The 19,322-nt window shown below is 38.7% G+C and overlaps 3 protein-coding genes across 3 annotated transcripts; 1 reads left to right on the top strand and 2 right to left on the bottom strand.

Annotated features, from left to right (window-relative positions):
* Nucleotides 1-258: 258 nt before the first annotated feature.
* On the bottom strand, nucleotides 259-2,823 carry LOC108815923 (peptidyl-prolyl cis-trans isomerase FKBP43-like). The gene is made up of 11 exons (XM_018588460.2): nucleotides 2,692-2,823; nucleotides 2,520-2,602; nucleotides 2,182-2,432; nucleotides 1,745-2,101; nucleotides 1,503-1,640; nucleotides 1,332-1,433; nucleotides 1,123-1,246; nucleotides 965-1,052; nucleotides 813-854; nucleotides 677-725; nucleotides 259-567 (listed from the first exon to the last, which is right to left on the bottom strand). Exons 1-11 carry the CDS (start codon nucleotides 2,702-2,704, stop codon nucleotides 483-485), a joined length of 1,332 nt encoding a protein of 443 aa, XP_018443962.2. The 5' UTR covers nucleotides 2,705-2,823; the 3' UTR covers nucleotides 259-482.
* A 4,204-nt stretch (nucleotides 2,824-7,027) lies between these two features.
* Nucleotides 7,028-9,015, top strand: LOC108814592 (membrane-associated progesterone-binding protein 4). Its single transcript, XM_018587194.2, has 8 exons — nucleotides 7,028-7,236; nucleotides 7,524-7,600; nucleotides 7,678-7,749; nucleotides 7,862-7,899; nucleotides 8,013-8,056; nucleotides 8,260-8,306; nucleotides 8,437-8,611; nucleotides 8,683-9,015. The coding sequence occupies exons 1-8, from the start codon at nucleotides 7,123-7,125 to the stop codon at nucleotides 8,848-8,850; spliced, it is 735 nt and encodes a 244-aa protein (XP_018442696.1). The 5' UTR covers nucleotides 7,028-7,122; the 3' UTR covers nucleotides 8,851-9,015.
* A 1,491-nt stretch (nucleotides 9,016-10,506) lies between these two features.
* On the bottom strand, nucleotides 10,507-11,271 carry LOC130498120 (secreted RxLR effector protein 161-like). The gene has a single exon (XM_056991484.1). It carries the CDS (start codon nucleotides 11,269-11,271, stop codon nucleotides 10,507-10,509), a length of 765 nt encoding a protein of 254 aa, XP_056847464.1.
* Nucleotides 11,272-19,322: the final 8,051 nt, after the last annotated feature.

Raw genomic sequence — 19,322 nt, forward strand, 5'->3', positions numbered from 1 at the left:
GTCTTGGTCTTCGCTAATAGCAAGCTTTTACTTTGGTTTTTAGTTTCAAAATTGTCATGTCTTTGGTTCCAGGGATTGAATATCATCCGCTGGCTATGGACTCCAGGGGTTCGTGTGTAATCATCGGCTTTGGGTTTGATCTTATAGATTATCTTTTATTATGTTAAAGTGTATGTTTCTGTAATCCAATGTATCTGGTTAATATGAATATAATCTTTTAGTGTTAAAAAAAAAAACTTTTTTGGTGAAACAGAGGGGTGACTATATACGAATCGTTTCGGAGGATATTACACTTCGATGAAAAAAGTTCAACTAAAACAAGTTTCCATCTTCTTGACCGATGAAATTAAATAACCATGTGGCTGAGTTATGCGAACAGCTAAGAAATCCCCTCCCCAAAACGAACAAAATTGGAGGCAAATAGATGACTCGAGAAGAAAAAAATAAAAAGGCTTGAACTTGTTTCAAAAGAGCCAATGACATCATCTCACTTTTACTGCCTCTACTTCATAGACAAGCCACGAATTCTTAGGCACATCTTCCTTCTTCAGTCCTTCCTCGGAGTACCTGTTTATATCACATCCAGAAGCAAGAGAAACAAAAAAAAATAAACAGGTTAGTCTATAGTAGATATTATGCTGAATATGAAAAGACATAATAATCAACTGAGATATACCCAAGAGATGGTGGAATTGTGAGTCTTCTCTTATCACCAGCTCGCATCCCTGAGAGTATTAAGAGATTCATCAATTTCTTTTAACATTTATAAATTCAGTTGACATAACCTTACTGGTTAAAACATCATACAATACCTTCAACACCCTTACTGAGACCTTTTATGACCTTTTCTCCACCTGCAAACAGACATTATACTTATAAATTGTTAAAAAAGGTGAAAGGTAGCATATTGTTGTGTTTCGGATGGTTGAAACAACAATGACAATGTCTAAAATATTTTTTTTACCTAAGCGAAATCTTAATGGAGCTTCTTCCAAGTTTGATTCAAACACTTTCCCAGTGTCTTTCAACTTCCCAGTATAGAGTATGCTGACCTGAAACAGCCAAACCTTACTTGAGACATAATCCATATTGCATATGACTTTGATGCAAAAAAATACTCACCCTTTTTCCATGGACAGCTACTTTACCATCTAACTCTCCTTTTTCAATCTCTTCAATTGTCACCTCGTTTGAAGAAATCTCTGGTTCCGGTAGTTCCTTAGTACTAGCTTCTTTCTCCATGTTCCTATTCATTATGGAAATAAAAAAAAATCTTATTGGACAAATCTATTAAACAAAAACAACTCTTTTAGCAGAAGCTTGTCTCTCACTTTTCGATAGCTTGTTTCTTCCTCCCTGTAGTCTCCTCCTCTCTCCTCTCTTTCTTCCTCTTTTTCTTTGATAGAGTTCCATCAGTTGATGATTCTATTGCTCTGTCATGTGAAAATGTTGATTGAATCAAGAAAGTAACATAATCAATTCAGTTGTATTGTATCACTTACTTGTCAGTCCCTGGCATATCTTTCTCCTCCTCTCCTTCGTCTGTGCTAATAACAACTGATTCCTTGTTTCTTTTCTTCTTCTTCTTCTCTGGAAGCACATCAGAGCCAAGTTCAACCTCACCAGATGGCTTATCCTCCCTGACATATATTAACACAGATTAGGTAACAAAAGGTTAAAAGCTTACACGTTGATACTAATAAATAAAACTAACACAAGTCTGTAGTGAGTGAAGCTTTCTTACTTTATATTATCCATAGCCACGTGAGTAGGATTTGTTGCTTCTGATGTCTTCTCAGAATTCTCCAAAGGAACCTCTGAAGAAACTACCTTTGGGATCTTGTGGTCATTATCGTTGTCAAGTATCTCTACGGAGTCCTCGGAATCTGAATCAGAGACTTGAAACTTCTTCCTTAGTCTTTTATTAAACTTCTTTGCCTTTGTTTTAGCATCATCGTCAGAAGTAGAGATCTGAGAAGCGCGGGGAGATGGATCATCATCATCATCATCATCATCATTAATGAAACTATCGCTGTAGTCATAATCATCACTGCTAACTTTCTCGACGTCTGTGTCAACAATGTCTTCTCCAAATGACTCCCTTTGGGTTTTCAATTCAAGTCAAGGGATACAATACAAAATAACACAAAATTTAACTTTATAAGAGAAATTAAAGGATACGAATGGTCATCATTTAGCATTAAACCGCCGGTGGCGAGGAAGTAGCCAGTGAGGTGAACACTAGGAGAACCGATAACAGAGAAGATAACATCTTCAGCTTCTTGAAACTCAATATTGAGTTGGCAAGAATCAACCTTTTCAGGAGACAGGACACATAAGAAGAGTGGACTTTTGTTCCCAACGTTACACTGAAGAATGATTCTGCTGCTGCTGCCTGTTCCCGTATTACTACTACTCATCCCCAGTGTCGCCTTAAAGATTAATTAACCAAACAGATGAAATCAAAAAGGGGACACAATTGCAAAATCTGAGAGTTTAGGGGTAGAAAGTAGAAAGACCTGGGAAAGGTGAAGTCTTTTAGCATCATTTGTAGTAGTAGTAGCCTTGAGAGTGAAAGGCTTTCCTGGCTTCACTTCAACTCCTGCAAATATATACAACACGAATCATCGGTTATTTGTTGAATATATGCTTTGAGAAAATAAAATAATAGAAACGAAACGATGAACCCACCCCAGAAAGCCATTGAATTTGATGAAAAGAGAATCTCAAAGGGCGACACTTTGTGTTCTTCTCCCTTCTGTGGCGCGGGTTTATACTGGCCGAGGGTTTTATTTATTGCCGCCCTAATTTATTTGGGTTTTTAACTTTTTCTTATCATTATTAATGCTTTTTTGTGCAATTATTATTACTTTATTGGTAATGCAAGTAGTTGAAAAACGCTTCGATTGTACAAAAATCTATTTAAAGTGAGATTAGTAAAACGTTTCGATTGTACAAAAATCTATTTAAAGGGAGATTAGTAGTAAGGGCTGACACCTATTTTCTCTATGAACTTTTATGCAACACCAAAGTATCTTTTTTTTTTGTCGTGAGCAACACTAAAAATAGTTAGAGCATTTCCAAAAAAGACACTTTATTTTAAAGTCTACAAAACTTCATTTTTGAAGTCTACAAAACTTCATATAAGTTTTCTAGATTTCTCAAGTTCGATTGATATAAGTTTTCTAAATTTCATTTTCTACAGAGTTAGAAGAAGAGAATAACTTTTAAGAAAAAAAAGATAAATAGATATTCATTTATATTGAAGCTACATGATACATCCCTTTTGCCTTAAAGGGTCAATCCTGTATGGACCAATTAAAATTTACACAGAACTAAACGAGTGACATACGAAATCAGACACTTTTTTTTTTTTGCTATCATTAGACACATGCAATTTGAGGCACACTTCTTTTCTCTTCCCCCTATGTGTTTATACCATTATACCCTTGCGCTCTAGTTAAGCTGAGGAAGAGATGAATTTATTATATTAATATATTTATTATATTATATTACTATTTATCCTATCAAACATTTTTATTTGCTTTTCCTTAAAATTTAGTATATATAAAATAAATATAATTTCATAACTGATTGTAATTTTTTTCTCTACATTTTAAGATCCACTAACATATATATATTTTATATATTTTAAAAGATTATGTAAAATGTGTGGACATGAAAAATATGGATGAAAAATATGTTCATGTACAAAAAAATTAATGAATAGAAAAAATAAAAAAAGATGTCCACACTGGAGCTCAGATCTGCTGGCCAACCTGTCGTCTGAACTCGGACCTGCTTGCCGTCTCGTCGTTCCCTCCAGACCAGAGCTTTCGGATCTGCTCGTTATCTCTTCCGTTCGCAGAATCTCAGATATTTGAAAAGAAAATGAGCACCACAGAGATAACGAAGAGTCATATTTTCTTTTTTCGGTATTATTAAATCACTTTTTCACTCATGTATTTGTTAGCTAATTTTTTGTTTTATAACAAACATTTAGCTCTTTTTTGGGTGCAGTGAATTATAATTTCTTTTTCTTTACATTTTAACATCCATTCTGATATATTTTATATAATTTGTAAAAAGATGCACACTTGAGTTTTAGACATAGAATGAATACACACTTGAGTCTTAGACATAGAATGACTAGTATTGTGAATATGAATGAATGTGGATATCGATCTGTGGACAGTAGACCAAACATACCAAACTAAAAGTTTGAACCCTTCGAATTGCAATCCACAATTGACTAAATTATCCAAACTTTTTTTTGAGCAAAAACTAACCAAACTAAACCAAGCAATAACTAACACAATTTGAAACTAAACAAACCCAAATCTCCAATAACGAACACATTCCTTGAATCTTAAAGATTCAAAAGACAATATGTCTATGAGTTACCGTAAGCGAGTCTCTTTGATATGCATATGTGTGTACGTGTTTGTAGATGCTGAAAATGGTTATCATTTGTGGATGTGGACGAAAGTTCGCCATTGCCATTTGTGGGTGTGGATAACTGATGAAATATCAAGAAACTATAATCTTCGAGTTAAAAATTGACATATCCAACTAACTGATAGTCCATAAACTGCTTCATTGAGTCAAAACATATCCTAAATCCAATCAACCAAACAAAATGTTCAATAAACAAATGAGGCCAATTTAATTAATCATGAGGAAGGGTTTATAGTCACAAATAAGAGTTTACATCATCCGTAAAATCTCTAATAGACACACCACAAAACATAATCACAAAATATAATAGACATGAGAGCTTGTCGTCGTCTTTTCCACTACGGAGGTCGGACCTGTTCGTCGTCACGTCCTCTCCAAACCGGAGCTCGGATCTGCTGGTCGTCCTGTCGTCATCTCCACAAATCGAACCTGCTTGCCGTCGCATCATCCTTTCCAGACCGAAGCTCTCGAATTTGCTCGTCATCTCTCTCGTCCGCAAAATTACAGCTTAAAACAAGAAAAACATAAAAGGTTAGAGATTTCGAAAATTCTTGAAAGTCAAACAAAATTTAAGGAATTCAAAATACAAACCTCCAATGTCGATCTGCGGTGAAGAAAGAACTAGGGTTAGTAAACGAAAGATTAAATTTGGGAAAGTAGATCTGACTTTCAAAAAATAGAGTCGGAGAGAGAATATAAGTTGTTTTTCGAAAACACAAAAAAAAAGAGTTGGTATATCAATTTTTTTTTTAACTATGACGAAAGTGACAGCTTAGTTAGGAGTAACTATAGTTTGAATATGGTGTAGTTAGTTTGAGGACAAGAAAGACATTGAACAAGAAGAAAGTGTTGCTCCAGCAACAAGTGTCCTTTTATGCAATTTCAAAGACAGAAAGTGTCTTAGAGAGTAAAAAAATCTATATTGTATATGCTGAGCCCATTAAGGCCAGCAGATATCCTGTTCAAATCTCTGAAAATGCAAATTATGGGCGAATTATGCACATATTATGAAAAAGGTTTAAGAGATGGATAGAACCTTTCAACGAGATAGTGCTTTTTCAACTCTCTCAAAATGGAATCTTTTCCAAACATATATGCCATGGTTTTTTACTTCGACAGGGTACAAATATCTAAATTTGATATTTTTAGATATTTTTTCAGACCTATTGCGGATACTAAGTAGCAGTCAAAAATTTGTATCCATTTTTCATGATATTATGTATGGATTAAATATATCATGGCGAATTTAAACATGGTGCATAGCGTAATATCGAACATGAATCTTATTGAATTTTCAAAATGGCACAGTCAGATATATATTTTCATAAGATGGTAAAATTATCGGCTGTACAATCGTCTATATAATATTCTCATCGTTTTAATAGTATAATTAATTAGATATTTAAAAAAAACTAAAAATAAAAATAACTTTTAGTAGTAGTAATTAGACAAAACCCTTGTTCTAAAACGCGGCGATTTGGAGCGATTCCTCGGCGATTATGCTCTCCACGTCCATGAACCGTGGCGAATCAGCCTAATTCGGATAGAAAAATCGGGGAGAAAAATTTATGGGTTTATCGAACTTGAAATCGACTATGGCATAATGAATCTACATATTTTTCCTGTTAATAACAAGAAAACAAAGGCTAATCGACGCAAACATCCAAGAAAATTGAAAATCATGCTGAAAAAAATCTGGAGCGGCCATAACTAGAATTACAAATGCAAGGAAAAAGATGAAAAAGAAAATTACTATTTTTTCATTCATTAATAAAAAAAAGAAGAAAGCACAAGATAATGCACTTATAGGGCCTCGAACTCAGGTCCGCTAATACATTGATGCACACTAACCGCTGCATTACAACAATCTACTTGTAATTGTTTTCAAAATCTATATTATATAGCCAATATATAGATAATTGGTGTAAAAATAAATCCCCGATTACTCTCCAACTTTTTTCTGATTTAATGTTAATTCGCTAGATCCGGATCGAGCATATGCGTTGCACCTAAAGAGTTTCCGAACAAAGGACAAAACAATTATCATTGAAGATAACTTCGTAATTGACTACTCTAAAAATCACTTGAGTGCGACACTTGTAAAACTGAATTTTCAGACAATATTTTATATATTTTTTTTCAAAACTCAAAATCTCTAGGAAAATCACTATTCACACTTTGTATATTTCGGGTATTGTGGTTCAAGACCGATAACTTTTTTGATTATGATTTTGTGGCGTATGAGTTAATTATAGAAGCTGTTGCAATGTGATTGGTTTTGAAAATCAAAAGATTTCGATTTGCTGAATTTTAACGGGTGAAATTAATTATAAAATTCTTAAAAATTAATAATGACATGTCATGGTAAATAAGTTGAAAACCAAGGGCAGAATTCTATTAGGGATTATGGTTTAATAGTATAGAAGATAGATTCTCAAAAAATATTTTAAAATTTTTCGCTTGAAACTCAAAATCTCTAGAAAAATCACTATCCACACCCTGTATATTTCAGGTTTTGCGGTTTAAGACCGTATTTTTTTTTGCCTTGAGATTTAAGACCTCACATCCTATAAGTGATTCGCTGCTATATTACGGGAGAAAGTTCTGTGGGTTTTTTTTTTTTGGAGAATTTTCGGATACAAAACGCAGATCGGATCCAAAACGATGATGTCGTTGAGAAGAATCTTGCTATCTCCGTTGGTAGGTGTCACCTCGATCGTCCTTCTCTTAGCTCTCTACTTCAGATCTTCCTTCAAGTCTCCTCCACAACACAACCAAGTACTCTCACCTTTCTTCTCTTCACTATATCAAAATTTCGTTTTGTTTTCTAACTCTCTACCTTCTCTGTATAAAGTCTGTAACTTTTGCTACTTTCGTTACCTCCATCCATTTGCGTACTATTTGACTGAATCAGACCAAAGTACTTTAGAACTAATGAAGTTTGTTATATTCGCATAGTGTATATGTGTCTTGAGTTTAAGTAACTAACCGATGTTATGATGGGTCATGTCTTGAATCCAATTTTGATTTTTTTTCTTTTTGTTGTTTGCTTCCAAATTGAAAAGAGGTTGTTTTCTGCTGAAGAATTGGCATTGTACAATGGCACTGATGAAACGTTACCTATACTCTTAGGGATTCTTGGGTAAGTAGTCTCTTCTTCCTTTTGCAAAGTAACACGACTTTTGAACAACTGAGTATATGTATACATATGAGATACAGATCTGTATATGATGTGACCAAAGGGAAATCTCATTACGGTAGTGGAGGAAGTTACAACCATTTTTCTGGAAGGTTTGTTTTTTCTTTATTTTATCAATATATACTGTATGTGGATAAATACACTTTCTCATACGTTTTTTCTATCTCCTTTTATATAACCTTTGCATGTTATTCTTGTACTCAGAGATGCTTCTCGTGCATTTGTTTCTGGCAACTTTACAGGTACGAGTTTTTGTGACATTCTTCTTTGCTTCTCTTTATTTACTTATACACAAAGTCCCTGATATCTCTGTTCATACGTCACATTTATGTGCTATGATTCTTTTCTTGTGCAGGAGATGGACTTACAGATTCGTTACATGGGTTATCTAGCAGTGAGGTAATGCTTTTCTACCTTTAGATATAGCTTAATCGATCAAAAATATGGAATTCTCTAGCCATATGGGACTTATATCCTCATAGCTGTCACTTTCTAAGATATGAAATGTTTGGTATTATACTGATCCGATTGTTTTCAGTGAGCTAAGTGAAAGCATGTCTGGTACAAATGTTAATTATTTGATGAATATCTCTTCTTCGCAGGTGAAGAGCATAGTCGATTGGCGAGGTTTCTACTCCAGGACATACACGTAAGTTACATGCGTCATTCACCCCGCCACGATACAGAGCCAGATGATGTTTGGCTTACCCTAATCCCTTTACAATGAGGTCATGTTCGTTTGGTTCTAACTTGTTAGCTTTTATAATTTGTGATCACAGTCCTGTTGGGAAGCTTGTTGGACGGTACTACGATAGCCAAGGTAATCCCACTAAGCACTTAAAAGGAGCTGAAGCAAAAGCCTCCAGAGGTGCACAACTCATGGAGAAACAAAAGATTGAAGAAGACAAGCAAAAGAATTGCAACTCACGATGGAGTCAAGATGAAGGTGGTAAGGTATGAAATCTTGTCATCTTCTATCAAGGTGGCATGAAAACAAAAAACTAAAGGATAAGCTATGTGTGCAGGTTTGGTGTGATGTTGGGGTGCCAAGATTGGTACAAAGACCTTTGGAGATAGCAATAACGGGTTCGATGAGCAAACGTTGCGCTTGCTTTGAGGAAGACCAACTTGATCAGTCTGGTTTGGAGATATATAAAGACTGTGAACCACTTGCCAAGTCTTGCAAAGTCTGAGTTTGATTACAAGACAGCTTGCAATTAGCTAGTTTCTTCCTTTCTTGAGCCTTGTATTCTTGTATTTATATATACAGCTACATACCATAGAAGTCTTTTTGTATGGAATGGATGCATCACGTGTAGTTTATGTGTAATTTAACATTAACGGCAATTTCTTTAGAACTCTAGATGTATTATTTTTGGTTACACGCCGTGACGCTCTGACTTTGCGTCGTCAGATCATGTTATGTGAACGGCACCACCGTGTAGAGAATCGACCCTGGCTTCTTCTTGTAATAAACGAATCAAAAACGGAACCGATATGTTTGGCGAGTTCTTCTCCGCACCGGAACAAACTCAATATCACTATGAATCGAAAAGATTACAAGCCTCGCACTAGTTGCGTGTTCTATGAGAGATTATTATTTCTGTGTTGTGTCTAACAATGAGAGATGAAAACCCTATTTATACTAGATCGATCATAGGTTCTCTAAATGAATAAAGGAAAATTACTTCTTCCTAATACTACAAAGAAAAAAAGGAAACAGATTCCTTACTGGACTTAACATATTTCTTATGTCTTGTTTCAGGTCCAAGACCCGAAGCCCACCAGCAGGCCCAAGAGACACAAAGCCTCACATTCTCCACCTTGGCTCTTGGGTCATTCCTCGACTTCTCCGTACCTCCATCTCTCTCTCTCTCTGCGAAAAATGAAACCAGAAGCTTCGACGAGCTCGCCGCATCGTCTTCTCTCTCTCGCCCCTGTTGATTCTTCTCTCTCCCGAACACTTCTTCTCTTCGATTCTCCGTGAACCAGACAAGATCCCGACTTTACCATCGCTTGTCTTCACCGGCGTTAGCTTCTACCGCCGCCGCCATTGATGTCGCAGGTACCGCTTGTTCTTCCTTGTCTTCTTCCTTAGACAATTGAACAAAGCTCTAACCTTTGATTTTAATTTTTTTTTAAGCTTGTCTCTTGATGAATCCAGTAAGACGTTTACTCCTCGTGATTCCCCGATAGCAAACGAACTTTGTTGCTCACCTCACGACACCTTTGAAGGACCAAACCAGATTAGTCAAATGGTCAAAAGGTATCTTCTTTTGCTTTGACTTTTCTTCTTCCTTTATACATACGTGTAATAAGCTCCACTTGAAAACCTGTAATGAAAGATTTCCTTGCTGAATAATTAAACATTTGTCTTTGTTTAATGTTACAGCTTGCGTTGGTGTTGACGTCTCTTCACCATCGTCACTTCCGTTTAGGTAGCCAAAAAAAAACTGTTTCTTTAATTCTTCAAGAGCTTTAATCTTGTAAACTAACAGCCTTATGTTTACTTTACAGTTTTGTTGTAGCTGTTTCCTTGCTGCAACCACACGCCTTTAGGTAGAAGTTCTGATTTTTTCTTTTATAATGATCTTCTTAGCTTCTGTTGAAGCTTCTTATGCTGCATAAAATATTCTTTGACTAGTATGAATAATTTTGCAGGTTCCTTGCATAGACAACTCCTGTCTACAACCATCACAACGTAATCTTCTGAATTCATCTTTTACCAAGCTTTATATCTTCCTGTTGAACCATCAGTTTGCTTTTCTTGAAACTGATATTTTATTTTGTGGCCTTTCCGCGAGGTGAACGAGTCGACAGCCTTGTCACCTGCAGCCACACGAGACCTACTAAGGTAGAACCTTGACGATCTCCAAGCATGACTCGAACTTCTGTCCAGGTACACGCTTAGTTAGGAAATCCGCCGGGTTGATAGATGTGTGAATCTTGTGAACCGTAACGTCGCCAGCCTCAATTATGTCTCTCATAAAGTGTAGTCTAGTGTCTATATGCTTAGTCCTTTCATGGAACCCGCCATTCTTAGCTAGGTGTATAGCACTTTGAGAATCTGAAAACACTCTCACATCATCTTGCTTGAACCCCAATTCACTAACAAAACCCTTAAGCCATAATGCCTCTTTGAAAGCTTCGGCTAAAGCCATATACTCTGATTCTGTCGTTGATAGAGCTACGATATGTTGGAGACCAGATCTCCAGCTTATTGTGTTGCCTCCGACTTGAAATTTATATCCGGTAACGGATCTTCTCCTATCCAAATCAGTAGCGTAGTCTGCGTCACAGAATCCCCGTACCTTAAAGTCTTCTCCTTTAGTAAACATTAGGTCTGAACCTAGAGCTCCTTTAAGGTATCTCATCACCCACTTAACAGCTTCCCAATGTTGTCTTCCTGGCTTGCTCATGTAGCGGCTGATCAAGCCCACTGCGAAGCATAAGTCAGGTCTAGAACCCACCATCGCATACATTAAACTCCCAACGGCTGATGCGTATGGTATCACGTTCATGAACCTCGTTTCCTCGTACTCTTCTTCCTTCGTCAAACTCTTGAGCTTAAACTGTGGTCCAATAGGTGTAACCACCGCCTTGCTCTCGACCATGTTAAAAGTCTCCAGCACCTTCTGCAAATACTTTCCCTGCGATAGCCTTAGAATTCCTTTGGCCCGATCTCTAATTATATCCACCCAAGTATTCTTGAAGCTTCTCCAAGGTCCTTCATCTCAAACTCTCTCTTCAAGCTGTCTTTGATTCTTTTGATCTCCTTAGAATCCTTAGACGCTATTAGCATGTCATCGACATAAATCAAGAGATAAACCATATGAGATAAATCTGAACCTTTCATGTAGACGCAAGGATCGTAAGCACTCCTGTAGAAGCCCTGTTCCTTCATGAAACTATCAAATCTCCTATTCCATTGTCTTGGTGACTGTTTTAATCCGTAAAGGGATTTTAACAGGAGAAAAACTTGATCTTCTTTTCCCTTCTCAACGAACCCTTCTGGCTGTGCCATATAAATCTCTTCGTCCAACGTACCGTATAAGAAAGCCGTTTTCACGTCTAGTTGTTCCAAATCAAGATCATAATTTGCAACAAGTGACAGCATAATTCTGATCGACACGTGCTTCACCACTGGTGCAAACACCTTTGTGTAATCAATCCCCTCGACTTGTGAAAATCCTTTAGCTACTAACCTAGCTTTGTATCTCGGCTTCTCGACTCCCGGAATGCCTTCTTTCAACTTGAAAACCCACTTGCTGCCAATAATTTTCTTTGTCTCTGGTTTTTCAACCAGCTTCCAAGTCTGATTTTTCTCCAACGAATCCATCACTTCTTGCATTCCCTGGTTCCAAAACTTCAAGCTTTTACTTCTTCTTGCTTCTGAATATGACTTAGGCTCGTCCATATTCATCTCTTCTGCTGTAGCTAGAGCATAAGCCACGCAGTCTGAATCATCAAACCTAGAAGGCTTCTTCACTTCTCTTCTGATTCTGTCTCTAGCAAGAATATAATTATCCAGATTTTCGTGTTCAGCCTCCACGGCTTCTTCTTCACTTTCCGAACTCGAGGATTCAGGTTTCGAGTTTTCTGATGCAGGAGAAACTCCACCTTGAACTGTATCCTCTGTATCTGCGTCAATAGCTGAGTTTGAAGGTCCTTGAACCAACACCGGACTGAACGTCACCGTCTTCGTTTTCTTTTTCTTCTCGTTGGTTTCTTCGACGTCTTTAAACATCTCTTCTTCGTTGAAGATCACCTTCCTGCTCACCGTACATCTTAATTCTTCTGGTAACCAGACTCGATAACCCTTAGTCCCCGTTGGATATCCCATGAAAACTCCTTTCATCGCTCTTGGACTGGTTTTGGCTTGAGTCACGTGTACATAAGCGGTACATCCGAACCTTCTTAGGTGGCTTAGATCAACTCTTGTTCCTGACCACACCTCTTCTGGTAGCTTGAAATTAATAGCTGTACTAGGAGATCGGTTGACTAAGTAGACAGCTGTAGAAGCCGCTTCCGCCCAGAACTTCTGCTCTAAGCCTGCCTCTGTCAACATACACCTAACCTTCTCCATAATCGTACGGTTCATGCGTTCTGATACTCCGTTTTGCTGCGGAGTATAGTTGCATGTTCTGTGTCTTTTAATCCCTGCCTCCTTACACAATGTATCCATCTGTGTATTGCAGAATTCCAATCCATTGTCCGTCCTAAGACACTTCACCTTCTTTCATGTCTTTGTCTCCACGCTAGTTTTCCACTCATTGAAATTCTGGAACACTTCATCTTTTGATCTCAGGAAATAGATCCAAACTTTCCTAGAGAAATCGTCGATGAACGTAAGGAAATAGTAGCATCCCGCGAGACTCTCAACCACCGAAGGTGAACCCCACATATCTGAGTGGATGTATTCTAAAACTTCCTTAGACGTGTGCTTGCCCTTTGGAAAGCTCAACTTGTGTGCTTTGCCAAAGGACGCAATTCTCGCAAAACTCTAACGTCGTCACGTCTTTCTCGTTTAGATGTCCCTCCTTGACTAAAATATTCATACCTTTTAGACTCATGTGTCCGAGTCTAGAGTGCCACCTCTTAATCAAGTCGATATCAGGCCTTGCGACTGCAGCTTCACCACTCAATACTGTACCTTGCAAGTAGTATAGACCATCACAGTATTTCCCAGAAATAACCTTCTTCTCTCCTTTGCAAAACTGCACCATGAAGTCTTTTCCTTCGTATCTGCATCCCATCTTCTCCAATGAACCGTAAGAAATAAGGTTTCTTCCCATGGTCGGCATGTAACGCACGTCGGTGAGAATCACACTTGATCCATCATCATTCATAATTCTGATCTTCCCGATCCCTTTGACCTCGCTGACTGTGTTATTGCCCATCAAAACCTTCCCTCCTTCTATGTCTTCAAGATCAAATAAGACATTCTTATTTGGAGTGATATGGAACGTACATCCCGAATCAAGTACCCATTCCTCCTTAGTAGCTTGCTGGCTCGCCACTAATACCAATGGTTGCTCCTTCTCTTCAGCAATGTTGACCGAATTTGCCGGCTTCTTTCTCTCGGGACACTGCTTTTTAAAGTGTCCCTCCTTGCCACACGTCCAACATTCTTTAGAGAATTTATGTTTTGATTGTGATCTGTTTCTGCTCTTTGATCTAGCTCTCCAAGTCTTGTTGTTCTTCTTGTCACCCCTTCCTCTATCGTTTCCAACGAACAGCCCCTCCGAGTTACTTTTAGACTTGTTAAGAAGTCCCTTCTCCCTTAATTCTACTTCCTTAGAATAAGCAGAATTAATATGCTGCATAAAATATTCTTTGACTAGTATGAATAATTTTGCAGGTTCCTTGCATAGACAACTCCTGTCTACAACCATCACAACGTAATCTTCTGAATTCATCTTTTACCAAGCTTTATATCTTCCTGTTGAACCATCAGTTTGCTTTTCTTGAAACTGATATTTTATTTTGTGGCCTTTCCGCGAGGTGAACGAGTCGACAGCCTTGTCACCTGCAGCCACACGAGACCTACTAAGGCAGAACCTTGAGGATCTCCAAGCATGACTCGAACTTCTGTCCAGGTACACACTTAGTTAGGAAATCCGCCGGGTTGATAGATGTGTGAATCTTGTGAACCGTAACGTCGCCAGCCTCAATTACGTCTCTCATAAAGTGTAGTCTAGTGTCTATATGCTTAGTCCTTTCATGGAACCCGCCATTCTTAGCTAGGTGTATAGCACTTTGAGAATCTGAAAACACTCTCACATCATCTTGCTTGAACCCCAATTCACTAACAAAACCCTTAAGCCATAATGCCTCTTTGAAAGCTTCGGCTAAAGCCATATACTCCGATTCTGTCGTTGATAGAGCTACGATATGTTGGAGACCAGATCTCCAGCTTATTGTGTTGCCTCCGACTTGAAATTTATATCCGGTAACGGATCTTCTCCTATCCAAATCAGTAGCGTAGTCTGCGTCACAGAATCCCCGTACCTTAAAGTCTTCTCCTTTAGTAAACATTAGGTCTGAACCTAGAGCTCCTTTAAGGTATCTCATCACCCACTTAACAGCTTCCCAATGTTGTCTTCCTGGCTTGCTCACGTAGCGGCTGATCAAGCCCACTGCGAAGCATAAGTCAGGTCTAGAACCCACCATCGCATACATTAAACTCCCAATGGCTGATGCGTATGGTATCACGTTCATGAACCTCGTTTCCTCGTACTCTTCTTCCTTCGTCAAACTCTTGAGCTTAAACTGTGGTCCAATAGGTGTAACCACCGCCTTGCTCTCGACCATGTTAAAAGTCTCCAGCACCTTCTGCAAATACTTTCCCTGCGATAGCCTTAGAATTCCTTTGGCCCGATCTCTAATTATATCCATCCCAAGTATTCTTGAAGCTTCTCCAAGGTCCTTCATCTCAAACTCTCTCTTTAAGATGTCTTTGATTCTTTTGATCTCCTTAGAATCCTTAGACGCTATTAGCATGTCATCGACATAAATCAAGAGATAAACCATATGAGATAAATCTGAACCTTTCATGTAGACGCAAGGATCGTAAGCACTCCTGTAGAAGCCCTGTTCCTTCATGAAACTATCAAATCTCCTATTCCATTGTCTTGGTGACTGTTTTAATCCGTAAAGGGATTTTAACAGGAGAAAAACTTGATCTTCTTTTCCCTTCTCAACGAACCCTTCTGGCTGTGCCATATAAATCTCTTCGTCCAACGTACCGTATAAGAAAGCCGTTTTCACGTCTAGTTGTTCCAAATCAAGATCATAATTTGCAACAAGTGACAGCATAATTCTGATCGACACGTGCTTCACCACTGGTGCAAACACCTTTGTGTAATCAATCCCCTCGACTTGTGAAAACCCTTTAGCTACTAACCTAGCTTTGTATCTCGGCTTCTCGACTCCCGGAATGCCTTCTTTCAACTTGAAAACCCACTTGCTGCCAATAATTTTCTCTGTCTCTGGTTTTTCAACCAGCTTCCAAGTCTGATTTTTCTCCAACGAATCCATCTCTTCTTGCATTCCCTGGTTCCAAAACTTCAAGCTTTTACTTCTTCTTGCTTCTGAATATGACTTAGGCTCGTCCATATTCATCTCTTCTGCTGTAGCTAGAGCATAAGCCACGCAGTCTGAATCATCAAACCTAGAAGGCTTCTTCACTTCTCTTCTGATTCTGTCTCTAGCAAGAATATAATTATCCAGATTTTCGTGTTCAGCCTCCACGGCTTCTTCTTCACTTTCCGAACTCGAGGATTCAGGTTTCGAGTTTTCTGATGCGGGAGAAACTCCACCTTGAACTGTATCCTCTGTATCTGCGTCAATAGCTGAGTTTGAAGGTCCTTGAACCAACACCGGACTGAACGTCACCGTCTTCGTTTTCTTTTTCTTCTCGTTGGTTTCTTCGACGTCTTTAAACATCTCTTCTTCGTTGAAGATCACCTTCCTGCTCACCGTACATCTTAATTCTTCTGGTAACCAGACTCGATAACCCTTAGTCCCCGTTGGATATCCCATGAAAACTCCTTTCATCGCTCTTGGACTGGTTTTGGCTTGAGTCACGTGTACATAAGCGGTACATCCGAACCTTCTTAGGTGGCTTAAATCAACTCTTGTTCCTGACCACACCTCTTCTGGTAGCTTGAAATTAATAGCTGTACTAGGAGATCGGTTGACTAAGTAGACAGCTGTAGAAGCCGCTTCCGCCCAGAACTTCTGCTCTAAGCCTGCCTCTGTCAACATACACCTAACCTTCTCCATAATCGTACGGTTCATGCGTTCTGATACTCCGTTTTGCTGCGGAGTATAGTTGCATGTTCTGTGTCTTTTAATCCCTGCCTCCTTACACAATGTATCCATCTGTGTATTGCAGAATTCCAATCCATTGTCCGTCCTAAGACACTTCACCTTCTTTCATGTCTTTGTCTCCACGCTAGTTTTCCACTCATTGAAATTCTGGAACACTTCATCTTTTGATCTCAGGAAATAGATCCAAACTTTCCTAGAGAAATCGTCGATGAACGTAAGGAAATAGTAGCATCCCGCGAGACTCTCAACCACCGAAGGTGAACCCCACATATCTGAGTGGATGTATTCTAAAACTTCCTTAGACGTGTGCTTGCCCTTTGGAAAGCTCAACTTGTGTGCTTTGCCAAAGGACGCAATTCTCGCAAAACTCTAACGTCGTCACGTCTTTCTCGTTTAGATGTCCCTCCTTGACTAAAATATTCATACCTTTTAGACTCATGTGTCCGAGTCTAGAGTGCCACCTCTTAATCAAGTCGATATCAGGCCTTGCGACTGCAGCTTCACCACTCAATACTGTACCTTGCAAGTAGTATAGACCATCACAGTATTTCCCAGAAATAACCTTCTTCTCTCCTTTGTAAAACTGCACCATGAAGTCTTTTCCTTCGTATCTGCATCCCATCTTCTCCAATGAACCGTAAGAAATAAGGTTTCTTCCCATGGTCGGCATGTAACGCACGTCGGTGAGAATCACACTTGATCCATCATCATTCATAATTCTGATCTTCCCGATCCCTTTGACCTCGCTGACTGTGTTATTGCCATCAAAACCTTCCCTCCTTCTATGTCTTCAAGATCAAATAAGACATTCTTATTTGGAGTGATATGGAACGTACATCCCGAATCAAGTACCCATTCCTCCTTAGTAGCTTGCTGGCTCGCCACTAATACCAATGGTTGCTCCTTCTCTTCAGCAATGTTGACCGAATTTGCCGGCTTCTTTCTCTCGGGACACTGCTTTTTAAAGTGTCCCTCCTTGCCACACGTCCAACATTCTTTAGAGAATGTTTTGATTGTGATCTGTTTCTGCTCTTTGATCTAGCTCTCCAAGTCTTGTTGTTCTTCTTGTCACCCCTTCCTCTATCGTTTCCAACGAACAGCCCCTCCGAGTTACTTTTAGACTTGTTAAGAAGTCCCTTCTCCCTTAATTCTACTTCCTTAGAATAAGCAGAACTTGTAACATCACGGACCGTTAAGGTCTCTTTTCTGCTGCCGTATTTTAAAGCATCAACGAGAGATTCATATTGCTTTGGTAGACTGGTTAAGATCTGTATTGCTTGATCTTCTTCACTGATTTTAATATCCAGACTTGCTAGATCAGCCACAAGTTTCAGAAACACATCCAGATTTTCCTCAATGGACTTGTGTTCTTCCATTCTGAAACCTGCATATCTCTGCTTCATGTAGATTCGATTTGGTAACGTCTTGGTCTGATACTCCGCTTCTAGAGCCTTCCACATATCCAGTGCTGTAGTCTCATTCATAACCTTCCGTATAATAAGATCAGATAGGCACATACTGATCAGATTTTTGGTACGCAGCTCCTTGTCTTGCTCTTTAGGATCAGGTTTAACATCCTTCTGTTCTTCGTCACCTTCACCATCCGTAGAAGGAGTTTTCTCCTTAAGAACAGACCCCAAACCAAAGATCTCTAGCTGACATAGCATCTTGTATTTCCATAGACCAAAGTCACCCTTCCCATCAAATTTCTCCACTTCAAATTTCTTTAAAGTTGCTTCCATCTCTCTATTAACCCGTAAACTGTTGTTTCTTTCTTTGCAGGTTGTCGTAACACGCCGTCTCCGTCAAGCTTCAATCACCAACGAGCCGAGTATTCTTCACCACACCAGATAAGAATTCTCCTTGCTTGTTTATTGAAACTTGACCTCAAATCTCTGTACTTGGATCTAGGTTAGCCTAAGCTCTGATACCACTTGTAGAGAATCGACCCTGGCTTCTTCTTTCAATAAACGAATCAAAAACGGAACCGATATGTTTGGCGAGTTCTTCTCCGCACCGGAGCAAACTCAATATCACTATGAATCGAAAAGATTACAAGCCTCGCACTAGTTGCGTGTTCTATGAGAGATTATTGTTTCTGTGTTGTGTCTAACAATGAGAGATGAGAACCCTATTTATACTAGATCGATCATAGGTTCTCTAAATGAACAAAGGAAAATTACTTCTTCGTAATACTACAAAGAAAAAAAGGAAACAGATTCCTTACTGGACTTAACATATTTCTTATGTCTTGTTTCAGGTCCAAGACCCGAAGCCCACCAACAGGCCCAAGAGACACAAAGCCTCACACACCGGCTCTCTTATTTTGGCGCTTGATAATGGTTTACTGTTCTTCGTCAACAAAGAGAGACCAAACATCACTCGGTAATCTCCTCTTTGTATCTCGCATCAAGAAACTTCAACGTCGTTTCAGGATTTTCCTTAGGGAGGATGTGGCTTTGCCTTATCATCATCCATTTCCATTTCAAGCCCTCTGCATTTTTAAGAAAGACATCATTGGATTGTTGCCTCGGATTTCTCATGTCGTGGTTGATTCTACTGATGTTGTGACAGATCTTAATTCTTTCTCCAACCTCAAGAGATGACAACATTGTCCTGATGGAATGCATTTTTATCTATTTAAGTTCTTGTTTCTTGCTGCTACTAAAAAAAAATGTTATCAGAAGGATCTCTCATATTATCATATACGCAAGAAGTCAGAGTTTACAGAAATGTTTTCACATCCTTTGCGAAGGAATATCTGCGTATAGCATTGAATAGAGGTGTTGACCTGTTCAAGTTTTGTTCTCCAATCAAAGTTTCCTGCTTC

This window comes from Raphanus sativus, chromosome 7, assembly GCF_000801105.2.
Source record: "Raphanus sativus cultivar WK10039 chromosome 7, ASM80110v3, whole genome shotgun sequence".
Classification (NCBI taxonomy): Eukaryota; Viridiplantae; Streptophyta; class Magnoliopsida; order Brassicales; family Brassicaceae; genus Raphanus; species Raphanus sativus.